Here is a 12,508-nt window from a genome sequence, read left to right as displayed (position 1 = left end):
CAAAATTTGTAATAATTTCAAAGTATAATTAATGACCATTACTAATAATTTAGGGTCTCTATCGGACCTATATAAGTAGTACCGTAAATATTAATTCAAATATAGGTATTTTTTTATAAAATGTGATTTTTATTAGACATATTTTGTATCTGTATAATTTGTTATTATCCATTAGCTGATATGTTTTTATTGTTAAGCTACATGATTCCACATACATTCAGTAAGTGTGTACTACATGAATTTTTATTTATCCTTACCATGAGATCTCTCACCTGTATTATTGGGCTGATAGGTCATTTTTATAATAAATTTAATTTCTTTTATTCCATTTTTTTTGACAATATCCCATAAATTTTTTATTGGTTTAATTTTAAGGTATTTCTGGACTACTGGAATTCTTGAATTTTTTTTCACTTTTTTGGCGGTGTTGTGTGGCACTCACTGAATCTTATTGAAATATTCCACCATTTTTTTCTGAATTACATAACAGCCTTGGTCTCCAGAAGCCTGAATATTAATCACTTTCAATTTAGAATCCGTTGGGATTTTAGACAATTCCATTACATTACTTTTTAATGTTGTTTATCCAATTGTTAGACATGAGCTGGTGATGTTTTTTCTTTTGTTAATTTGTTTTTAAGAGAAGTAAAATAATTTTTTATTTGATACCTTGCACTACATGTACAATGACAATTTGCTTTTGGTAGCTCTTTAGTTTCTTTATTTGAGCACTTTGGGTTGAGAAAGTACTCATTTAACTACTGTATACATAATGTGCATATTAATCAGTTTTTATTGATCTCTAAGTTTTTTTGTTTGAATTTGCAGACAAGTCAAAATAACAATTTATGTAGGTTTGAAAAATGCTAAATGTTTATGTTTTTTAGAATTCAAAATTTGCAGAGGAAAAATAAATGATATAATTTCTGCAAGTTCAATTTCAAATTCAGATCTTCAGAGGATTTGTGTATTGGTAATGGTGGTAATATCCCCCTCTGCTATATTTTTACACCTTCAAACTATTTTGTATAGAATATACAAAATAACTTTAAACTACAGATGTCTGAGATTTTGATACTTGAAATTAATAAAATATTCAGTTAGATAGAGTGAAGAGTAAAGGTTTGGCAGTTGTAAGCATCAAACTACATAATAGCTGTTTATAATAATTAATTGCTTTGATTCATTGTAAGAATAAAACAGGTTGTCATCATGATTTTTATTTTTATTAGTGTGATTGAGCATACAGATTGGGTACTATTCAATATAGCCTAAACTTATAGTTTATTTACAGCCTGTTTAAAGTGAGTAAATAGAAGTATTTCAAATGAGTAAGTAAAAAAAAAAATTGTGTTAAATTTGTTATTAGAATCATTGAAAACCAAAAGTAGGTTACACTTTTTACCTTGTATCTGAGTATTTGATGGTGATGAGAGATTGTATAAAAAGAGCAGCCTGAAGACAACAGGCGGCCATCCAAAGAAGTGTTAGGAAGGCAGCGATCTGCAAATTAGGTCCAAGTACTCTCAGTAGTGAACCTTCACCACATGTAGATGCTCTATAACCCCCAAATCCACGACTTGTGTGAATACTTGCAGCTGCAAAAAAATAAAAAAAATTTAGTTATAAGTTATGGTAAATTTGAGAATATTGTAATTAAAAGGTAATGAATGAGCATTGTTTACTATGTTTCTCAACTGGGATGCTAGAAAAGTTACTTGATTAGGGGCTATATCTGTAAGAATACTGATTAAAGGACTTCTCTTCAGTTCTGTATTTTGCTGTAAGAAATTATCTCCTTGTTCATTATTCTAATTTCATATTTACATTTTGTTGGTTTACCTACGAGCTGAATTTAAACTTTTTCATTTTATATTAAACTATATTAAAACAAGACTATTCATTACCATTTATATTGGTGGTTTTCCCCACCGCCTGTTAATAGCATCTACTTGCCTTGTCTCCCCCACTATGACCCAACTCTCCTACTCTGTGTGATCATGTTCAATTTACTTTTGCTGTGTAGTGTAAGTGTACGCTATGAACTGTACAGATATTACATAGTGAGCAAAACATTCCTTACTGTTTTAAACAGCCTGTGTCTGAACTGATATCCTATGGTGGGGACTGTATGCTGCACGCGCAACCTGCCAATATTAAATGTAATAAGTATAAGTTTACTGAGTATTCTGTTGTAGTTAAATTAACTAGAACTGGTTAACTAGAATTGTAAAAAAAAATTTTCTCAGGCTCCTTCAAACTATGAACACATTTTCTAGGTTTAAATTTGTCAAAAAAAAACCTCCTCAGCTAGTTAATCATAAAAACTAGTTTGCTGAAAGAAGGTTCGAACCTCCCATTCAAAACAAAAAAGAAAACTTCAAATGAAAATTGTTTTAAAACTTGATTTTTTCTTTTAAAACCATGATTTCATTTTTGCAAATTATTGTGTAGTTAAAATAATGTTCCGCAGTTTATTTATGGAAGAATGTGCTGTTCATGGATAGCTATTCCATACCAACAAAAAAAAAAAAATTTGAGATAGTAACATAATGAACACAAATTATGACAAAAGTTTGTTACCAAACTATATTTGAAAATTATGAAATTTGTTATAAAACTTTTATGTAAAGTTTTCTCTCTTAAAAGTAATTTTACAAAGTTTTTATTTCATATAATAAATTTATAATTTAAAAGATTCCTCATTAAAAATTACTTTTTTTTTTAATGAAACAAGTTGTCTGATTTTAATTACATTGATTTCAGTACAACAAATTATTATTTCAGCTGCCTACAAAAATGTATAGCTGTGAATTGTCTAAATCAGATACCTCAAGCACAATTTACCCAATTTTTATAATAAAATAAGATATCAAAATAAAAGGTAGTCTTTTCTAAATTCAATCATTAGAACCATACATCTGCTCATACAGTATTTATTCAGCAACTCAAAATATTGCCACATAATGATACCCTCTGTTTAAAAGCTACTTTACTCACCCAATATTAGAGTGGTATGGAAAAATTAATGCTTGTAAGTTCAATAAAAATAGTGTTAAAAAAATTGATCAAATCAACTCATTGGTTCTTGATTGTAAGCAAACACCATTACATATAATAATGAAAAGTACAAATATCAACTCATGAAAATTCTGATTTGTACGAGGGTAAGTCAATTATCTGCAATTTAGTTATATTTTTGTTTATGTTGGTAGTACTGTCGTGTTGCGTAGATGATGCATGCATGGTTTAATTGTTGTTATGTCTGTGCAGGTTTGATGCTGCTAGTTTAGTTCCATTATCGCTGGCCTGCCCGTTAACCATGGCTGCTCTGCTTTCTGTTTGCACCAAAGAAGAGCAATGTTCAGTGATCTGTTTTTTGTGGTCGGAAGGTGTATCAGGGACCAAAATTCATCGAAGACTTTTGGTACAGTATGGGAATAGTGTGTTGCCGCAACAGAGTGTCTACGAATGGCTTGAAAAAATTCAAAAATGGTCGCACAAGTATTACACATGATGAAAGAGCCGGACGACTGTTCACCGCCACAAATGAGGAAAACATTGAGCGTGCACGTGACATGGCTTTCTTAGACAGACGAGTAACTATTGATGAAGTGGCACATCGTCTGCAAATTAGTCATGGTTCTTCCTACGAAATCATCCACAACAGACGACTTGGGTTTCATAGTCTGTGCAAGATGGGTCCAAAAACAACTCACACAGTTGCATAAACAAACGCACTTGGACATCTGCCAAAAACATTTGGATTGCTATGGTAACGAACAGGACATCTTCTTAGACAGAATCATTAATGGTGACGAAACATGGATCCATCATTGAGAGCTGAAGAGTAAATGGCAGAGTATGGAATGGAAACATCGAAATTCGCCTTGCAAAAAAAGTTCAAGACCCATCCATCCGCAGGAAAACTGATGCTTACGGTTTTTTGGGACTTTCAAGGCCCAGTACTAGAACATTAAAGGGGGCACAACAATAAACAGTGAGATGCTTACTGCCAAGTTGAAGTCTGCAATTTGAAGCAAATGCTGAAGACTGCCGTTGAAAGGTGTTGTGGCACTACTATGCTCGTCCACATACTGCTGCTCACACTTCTGAAACACTCCAGAAACTCAACTTTGAAGTACTGACTCATCCTCCGAATAGTCCTGATCATGCCCCTTCTGACTACCACTTGTTTGGTCCACTGAAAGAGGCATTTAGGGGCTGCTGATTTACCTCGGAGGAAATAGTGAAAGAAGCAGTGCATTCCTGGCTTGCAGCTCAACCAAAAACCTTCTTTTATGAGGGCATCAGGAAGCTTGTGCAACGATGGACCAAGTGTGTTGAAGTGCAAGGGGACTATATTGAAAAATGATGTACATGTAAGTTTCCTATTTGTATTGTAATAAAATTTATAACTATATTGCGGATAATAATTGACTTACCCTCGTATGTAATGATTATATTTGTAGTACATTAACTACAATGATCTGAGCTCTAATATTACATCATAACACTTTAAATATGTACATCTTACATCAATTACAAGTTGTAAATACTGGAATTAATTACTTTTCCATCATTATTTTTTTAATTACTGATCTAATATGCAGGAATATTTTTTTTTTTTGAAAAATTTGTATTGTACATGTGTAAAATACAATTTTATTTACTATTTTTTGGGGGTGAATAAATATTAAGAATTAGTACTTCTGTATTTAAATGAAGAAAACAAATACAAGAAATAATGAATAAATAGACTAATTTTTTAATAAATTAACCTTGCTCATGTTATAATTATATGCTTATAATTGAAAATATAAATAATCTAACCAAACTTAACCTACACTCGCTTCACTTGCTAACCTTGACTAGCGAGAGTTGGTTAAGTTTGGCTAGATTATATTTATAATTTTGATATTAATTAAATAGAAATAATTCCATATATTCTTAAATTAGTCCATTTATTCATTCTTTTTTGTATTTATTTTATTGCAATATAGCATTTCAGTGATGCCATCTAACAACTAACCAACTAACTACAGAGGTAAATCGTCTACTATATTAATACTAATTCTAGTATGTGAGACCTAATATAAGAACTGTAGATAATTTACCATCATCAGGTCAACTTTTTCTTAGGACTTGTAAATTCATTGTCTAGTCAGTTTTAGTAGATGATCTAAACTGAATATTTAGTTTATTAAAATTGTTCAGTATAAAAAATTGGTTGATGAGATTATAAAGCAAACAGATACTCTAGCCGAAAATTATTTTGCTGACTAAATTTTGGGACAGTTTTTAGGTATTATACTAGCAGATAATAATTTCAAACTGTGTGTTTTGTAAATATTTCCCAACTTAAGTATTCAGAATTGATTTGCTTATTTACTTACATGAAGTTATACAACTTCTGTCCCTTGTATCAGATTTACCTGTTATTATTCTCTAAAATTATGCTTGAAAATATTATATAAATTTATGTATTTTTCGGTTGACAGAGACTATATTAAAAAAAAACAAAAATCTGCATAAAATTAAATCAACTTAAGGTTACATAAATAATAGATTATCTCTTGTTTACAATCAGAGGTAAGTTTCTATAGGCGAGAGCAATTTATTAGGGAAGAGCTGGTTATGTTTTTCTGTTTCATAAGAATTAAACAGGCAAAATACGCAATAAAAAATTAATTCTGTTAAAATAAAAAAAGGTACAATTTTAGTAACTTTTTTGCTAGAAATGAGACTCTACTGATAATCCAAATTATGGATGTGCAACATATGTACTTATTATAATAAACAATCTGCTTGAGAAGATGTGTTTTCTGTATTCTTCTGATGTGTATTCTGTATTCTGACAGTTTTTACTGTAGCTCAGAATTAGCCATTTTACTAATGTATAAGAACATTGATGTAGTGGACATAATAAGACATGAAAGTAAAACCATTCATGAAGATGCAAGCAGAAATTTAAAAAAAAAAAAACAAAATGAACTTGCAGCAAGAAAAAAAGAAAATGTGAAAAGAATGAATAAATGATGCTTTTGAAGTGCGCTTTTGAAGTGAAGCTTTTGAAGTAAGCATGAGGGTTTATGTTTATCATCTGTTCATAAAATTTATATAGTAGCGGTAGGAAGGTATAAAAAAAAAATGTAATGATCCTCAAAGAAGTAAATGACAGTGTTAGTATGTAAGAAATTGATTATATTTGTAAGGGACAAAATGGTTGAAATGTTGGGCAAGTATATATTTGAATGTAAACACCACAAGACATGATACCAAAGAGAACTCATATACTAAATTGCTCCTATTTGCAAATATGTTGTATAAAAAGTGTTTTTTCCCCTGATGTAAATGTCTACCAAGGCATTTACATCGATGGCATTCCAATGAGGCCAGGCTTATTACTATAAGAAAAAGTCAGAGGGCACTAGATGACTCCTGTTAAAGCCCATCAGGGCTTGAACTCCGAAGTCACCCCTCGGTGACTTCGCCTGGGGTGGCGAACGGAACATCACTAGGCGGTGTCTTCCCCTAGGGGATTGGTATGCCCTGATCATGCAATGGAATTCCTTGTTCGCATGTTACCAGTAATTCTTGGTCCCCTAACCAGGGTTTTATTTTTTAATAGGATGCTTTTTGCTGGATATTTTCCAGCTTGTTGGAAACATGGTGAGTTGAAACTGCTCTTCAAAGGTGGCGATAAGGACCTCACTGTAAGTTCTTACTGGCCTCTGATCCTGTTGCCTGTTGTAAGTGAGGTTTTTGAGAAGGTCTTGTACCTCCCATCAATAGAAAGTTGACTTCAAATCATTTACTAATGGATGACCAGTATGGTTTTCGCCCTAGCAAGGGGACAGAGGAAGCTATTCTAAGGATAATGAATTTGGCTTTGACCAGTGAGTGCAAATATGTACTTGCATCTTTTTGGATATATCCGCAGCCTTCAGTAACTTGTGGTGGCCCTCTGCATTTTTCTGTTGCAGCAGCATGGCTGCATGCAAAATGAGATTGAGCCTCTCAAGCTATTTCTGCAATAGAACTGTTGTTTTTCGTGACAGTGGTTCAGAAGTTGGAAAGACCCTGTCAAAAGGTTGTCTGCAAAGCAATGTTCTAGGTCCCCTCATCTGGATCATTGAATTCGACTCTGACGTACTTGAGGATGCCCAGGGACTGCCACATTATTGCTTATGCCGATGATGGGTTACTGCTGGTCAAGGGAAACTAACGGGCTGAGATAGAATTCAGAGCAACCCAGGTGTGTAAAGTACTAAATTTGTGGAGTCTTCAGCATAAAGTGGTTTTCAGGGTGGAGAAAACCATTATGATATTTCTTAAAGGTCTTTTAGCCATGACTCGTCACCTGTGGGTTGTGATGGACGGCCTTCCTATTAGGTATGTTTACCGTTCAGAAGTATCTGGGTAAAATCCTTGATGAGAGGCCTCAATTCAAGGAGCACCTTCAGTTTGTCCCACGGAAGGCTACTGATGCTTTTTTTGGTGTTTGTAGAGTCTCATCGTGATTGGGGGATGAATTTCCGTACCATGCATATTCTTTACAAAGGTGTCTGTGAGGCCATAATGTTGTACTCCGCGCCCGTCTGGGCTCATTGCCTACAATTCCATTGTTATAGGGATGTTTTATTACGAGCCCAGCGTCTTCTTTTGTTAACTGTTGTCGAGGGGCTTCAGAACTGTCTTGCGAGAGGCAGTCTCTGATCGCCGGCATGAAACCAGTTGACATCTTAGCTACGGAATGTAGCAAGTGTTACATCTCTAAGAAGGAGGGGCTTTTTACTCCTGGGCGTATGTGAGAGATTGAAGACCAAGGTTTTGACTCTTTAGCAGGTTAGGTGGAATGAATCTTCTTTTGGTCAATACATGCATAGTATATTTCCAGATATTAGGGGTTTGTGAGCGATTAGGTGGGTTTCAATTAATCTGTATATAACACAGTTCCTCTGAGGAAATGGTGCCTTTAGAGAAAGTTTGGCTAGGTTTGGTTTGGTCGATTCAGGCTTCTGCCCGGACTGTAGGGTTGATGATACTGTGGACTATGTTATTTATGTTTATTCCCGGTACGAGGCTGAACGTACCAGAGATGTTAGGGAGCTTGATGGAGTAAACTACTTTCTTGATTTGTGGGTCAACTGGAAGACCCGAAGAGTGGTCTATATTGGATGGCTTTCTCTATTTCCTTGTATGAGCAGAACAGCTGAGGTATAAGTAAGGTTTTGAGTACTACCCTGGGTGGCTAGGGTCTGCCTGAACAGTTGATTGCTGGAGTTAGGCGGGTTGGCATCAAGCCATGGTTAGTTAGAAATTGTTATGGTGATTAGCAGTATACTTGCTGTCGGCGGGATGATGACTGCACTATCGAAGGTATGGTTATCCATGCAGCCGAGAGGTGTAGTGCCATTTTGACAAGGGCAGTTAGTGAATGAGTAAAGTATCACTTTACTGTATCACAGAACTGTTGGTGGGATGGTGACTGCACTGCTGAGGGCATGGTTTCCCATGCAGCCATGAGGTGTAGCACAATCTTGATGGTAGTTTGTGTGTTAAAGTAAATGTCACGCAGGACTCTGCGATGGAACTGAGTGGAAGTAGGATTTTCTGTTGTCCTCCTCTTCCTGGTACACCAGACCAGAGCCCATAGTTGTAATTAAACTAAGGGTTTAAACTATCAAGTTTAATTTCGCTAAGGGAACTAGATATAAATTCCGTTGTTGAGAACAACTTTATTTTTTTTGTTTTATCTTTACTGAATTCGCCTCGAATATTATGAGACACTTACTCACTAGTAGCTTACTTAAATGCAAAACAAGGCACAGGGTTTGTGTTTCTGCGAATTTGGATAACTAGTTAAGTGGGCAATGAAGTAGGACAGTCAAGATGTCTGAAAGAAGCCTATAGCAAAGGCGAAGGCTGAATCTAAATTCACTGATGTAAATGTGTACCAAGGCATTTACATCAGTGGCACCCCAATGAGGCCTGGCTAATTACCGTGAGATATAATCAGTTAGAGGGTCAAAAGACGATCTCCGTTAAAGCCCATCAGTGCTAGGAAAAGAGGGGTGGTATGGCGACTGGAATCATCACAAGGCAGGTGTCTTTCCCAGTAGGAGTTGGGATGCCCTGATCATGTTTCACCATCAACAGAGAAAGATTATTGAACTAGATGTATTAAAAACTTGATTGTAAATAGTTAACACGATTAAACTTTGGTTATGTGTAGATGTATTTTATATATGTATACAGACTTAGCAGTACATCAATATTTGATTAACATGGTCAGGTAGGATAGGATTTTGATTTTTTATCAAATTATCACAAAATGCATTCTGTTCAAGTAATAACAATGTTCTACAAGGTATATTATATTTAATGTATCAAGTCAATTTCTGTAATATCAAAAGAGATGATGTACCACAAGAATCATTCCAGTTGATAATTAAGTCAACAGAGATTTAAAGTAGTTGCAATTTGTACTGACTAGTATATGACCACGTATGGTCTTATTTTTTCTTAAAATATTAAAGTAAAATTTTGATATTTTTTGTTGAGTTTATAATATGGCTATCTATTTCAAATCAATCTGAGTTCCACTACCAAAATTTACATTGATTGGTGAAGCCCATAATTCAGATTTCAAACTAAAGGCTCTCAGATGTTGCTTGTTACTCTTTCTCTATTAGAATAGAATGCTATGATCCTAAGCTACTTTCTTATGATAATAAACCACTTATCTCCAGTCTCCAGTAGTGTGATATTTTGATGCTAATTATTTGTATTTTAGAATTTTCTGTAGTTTGGTTTAGGGCATCAGTGGTGGAAAATTCAGGAGAATTCCCTTCTGACTGGTAAAAATGATTGGAAAAATGCTTACAGAACAATATCCTAATAAAATTAGAATATTATTACATGTATTATCTTCCATTAACTTTTATGCTTGCATTAACTGAAAGTAAAGCGTAATTTAATACTGATATTTTTTTTAAGTGGTATCAACTCTTGGTCATCAGCCACCAAAAAATTAGCTAATAGCTCACTATGAGATATTAACATAGCATTTTAACTACTACAATTTATTGAAAGTAATTATTTAGTGTTTGGACCACTGGCATTCTGTCTTACTTCAAAACATTCAATTTTTGGGATTCTGTTCCCTTAATGTTTCAGTTGTGAAACAATCAGGTTGTAAAAAATTCATTTTATCACCTTATCTGATACCTTTTAGAATTTTATTGCTTGTTATTCACTTAATAACAATATGTTTAGTGATTAAAGTTTTGTTATTAAGTATACTTCACTATATCGTCATTTATTGTTAAAAAAAAATGTCCAAAATCTTTTATTATTTAAAAGAAAGAAATTTCTACAAAGGAAAATATGGTAAATCTTATTCACAAACCATTTAAATTAATATCAGAAAAAAAATAATTAACACAACTGGAATATAATCTAAAAAATGATTTTTTTTTATGGAATGAAATTTCAAATACTTCTTCAGTTTTTCTAATAATATACATTTAATTTAATCAGTGTTTATTTCTGTAACCATATATAAGATATGTATCTATAAAGTTAAATGTACAAGCTACTTAAATACATCTGCATTGCTGCAGTTTCAATGGTAAGCAGTTAATTTTTAATTCTCTTTAAATCTTCTAATTATTACAAAAATTCACTGATATTAATTGTGATGAATGCCGTAAAAATCTTTGCAAAAAGATAATCATTTTAATAAAATACAATGGTTGTTGTAAAAGTGGAATGCAAAGACGATTTTTCAGGTTGATTTTGCAAAGTAGTAATTGTAATTATTTTATACCAGAGGCATTCAGAAAGTTCTTGGTTTTACACAGAGATGGATAACCCAACGACTATGATATTTGTAAAGTATTTCCTTCACGGGTCATGCTACAAAGTTGCAGATGATGCGTAGTTTGTGATGATCAAGTAAAGCAAACATGTCCTAGTAAAGCCAGCTATTTTTACATGGACTTGAATACTAGATCGTGGATACCGGTGTTCTTTGGTGGTTGGGTTTCAATTAACCACACATCTCAGGTATGGTCGAACTGAGAACGTATAAGACTACACTTCATTCACACTCATACATATCATCCTCTGAAGTATTATCTAACAGTAGTTACCAGAGGCTAAACAGGAAAAAAAGAAAAGAAGTAAAGCAAACAAGTTTTGAGATTTTATAAAAAATTGAAGATTGAGGTGTTGTAAAGAACTTTTTTAAAAGGTTTATCCCTGATGATTATATAAAAATAATTAAATTCCACTTTAATGGATTCTTCTCTTTGTTTACAAGAGTCAAAAGGTGGGTTAATGGATTTAAATATGGTCTTACATCCATTCAAATGACACTAAATGTCCAAAAAACTGCTATGACTGATGAAATTGTCACAAAAATCCACAATGTTGTATTAATGATCACCACCTGAAGGTATACAAGCTTGTTGACTGTGCAAAATGTTTATAGTGTCAACATAGATCACATTTGCTATATTTTACATGATATTTTGGGATGAAAAAGCTTTGCACTTGGTAGTTGCCATGTTTATTTATAGTTTATAACATCTCAAGGGTGTTTAGACTATTTAAATGTAATTTTGTTGAGTTTCTTCAACATTTAATGACAGCAGATAAAACATACATTCACCATTAAATGCCAGACATCAAACAGTGATTGGGAGCAGGTGAAAGTACATCAAAGAAAGAAAAACAGTACCCATCTGCAGGAAGAGTTAGAGCTATAATTTTTTTTGGAATTCCCATGGTGTGGTGCTCATAGATTTTGAAGAAAAAGGAAGGACCATTACCAGGGGGGAGGGTAATACACTTCACTACTGGACCAATTAAACAGTATTATTCAGGTTCTTTTTTATCGCCAAAAATAAAGTGCTCTTTCACCACAATATGTGGCTGCACACATCTCAGATTGTTGCTGTGAAATTCCATGATGTACATCTTGTGCTAACACATGTGTCATAATTTGGTCCCAGTGATTATTTCCAGTTTCCAGACCTGAAAAAATGACTTGCAAGATGAAGATTCGCTCCAAATTATGTCATAACTTAAACAAGTGCTTATTTTGCAGAGTTGGACAGATTGCATTATAATGAAGGTATTTAAAAGTTGGAAAATTTTTAGTGTAAATGTATCAAATTTCAAGATGGCTACATTGGAAAATTAAGTAAAAAAATATCAGAAAAATCTCTAGTTCCTTTATAAAGCCAGGTACTTTCTAAACAGCCCTCGTAATTAAATTAAGAGATTCATATTTTTGTACCATTAAACATATTTAGAACAAAAAAAATTGCTACGATTTTATGTTGTTAAATTATTTATTTATCCAAATTTTATTTAAAAAATATATTTATAAATAAAATAAAAAAATAGGTAGTAAACAATATTATATGAGACATGAATGTATGAAACTCAAAGTTGGTAGAGAGTGATGTAAGCACTATTAGGGGGATCTACTGTA

The 12,508-nt window shown here is 33.2% G+C and overlaps 1 protein-coding gene across 1 annotated transcript in view; it reads right to left on the bottom strand.

The window, feature by feature from the left end:
• Positions 1-12,508, bottom strand: part of LOC142321900 (uncharacterized) — a 267,911-nt gene that overhangs the window by 977 nt on the left and 254,426 nt on the right. Inside the window, exon 4 of the mRNA XM_075360406.1 lies at positions 1,406-1,598. Coding sequence (XP_075216521.1) covers positions 1,406-1,598 — 193 coding nt within the window. The remainder of the gene's footprint in view (positions 1-1,405; positions 1,599-12,508) is intronic.

Source organism: Lycorma delicatula, chromosome 3 (genome assembly GCF_047948215.1).
Source record: "Lycorma delicatula isolate Av1 chromosome 3, ASM4794821v1, whole genome shotgun sequence".
NCBI lineage: Eukaryota > Metazoa > Arthropoda > Insecta > Hemiptera > Fulgoridae > Lycorma > Lycorma delicatula.
This window is presented reverse-complemented; position numbering and strand designations above follow the sequence as displayed.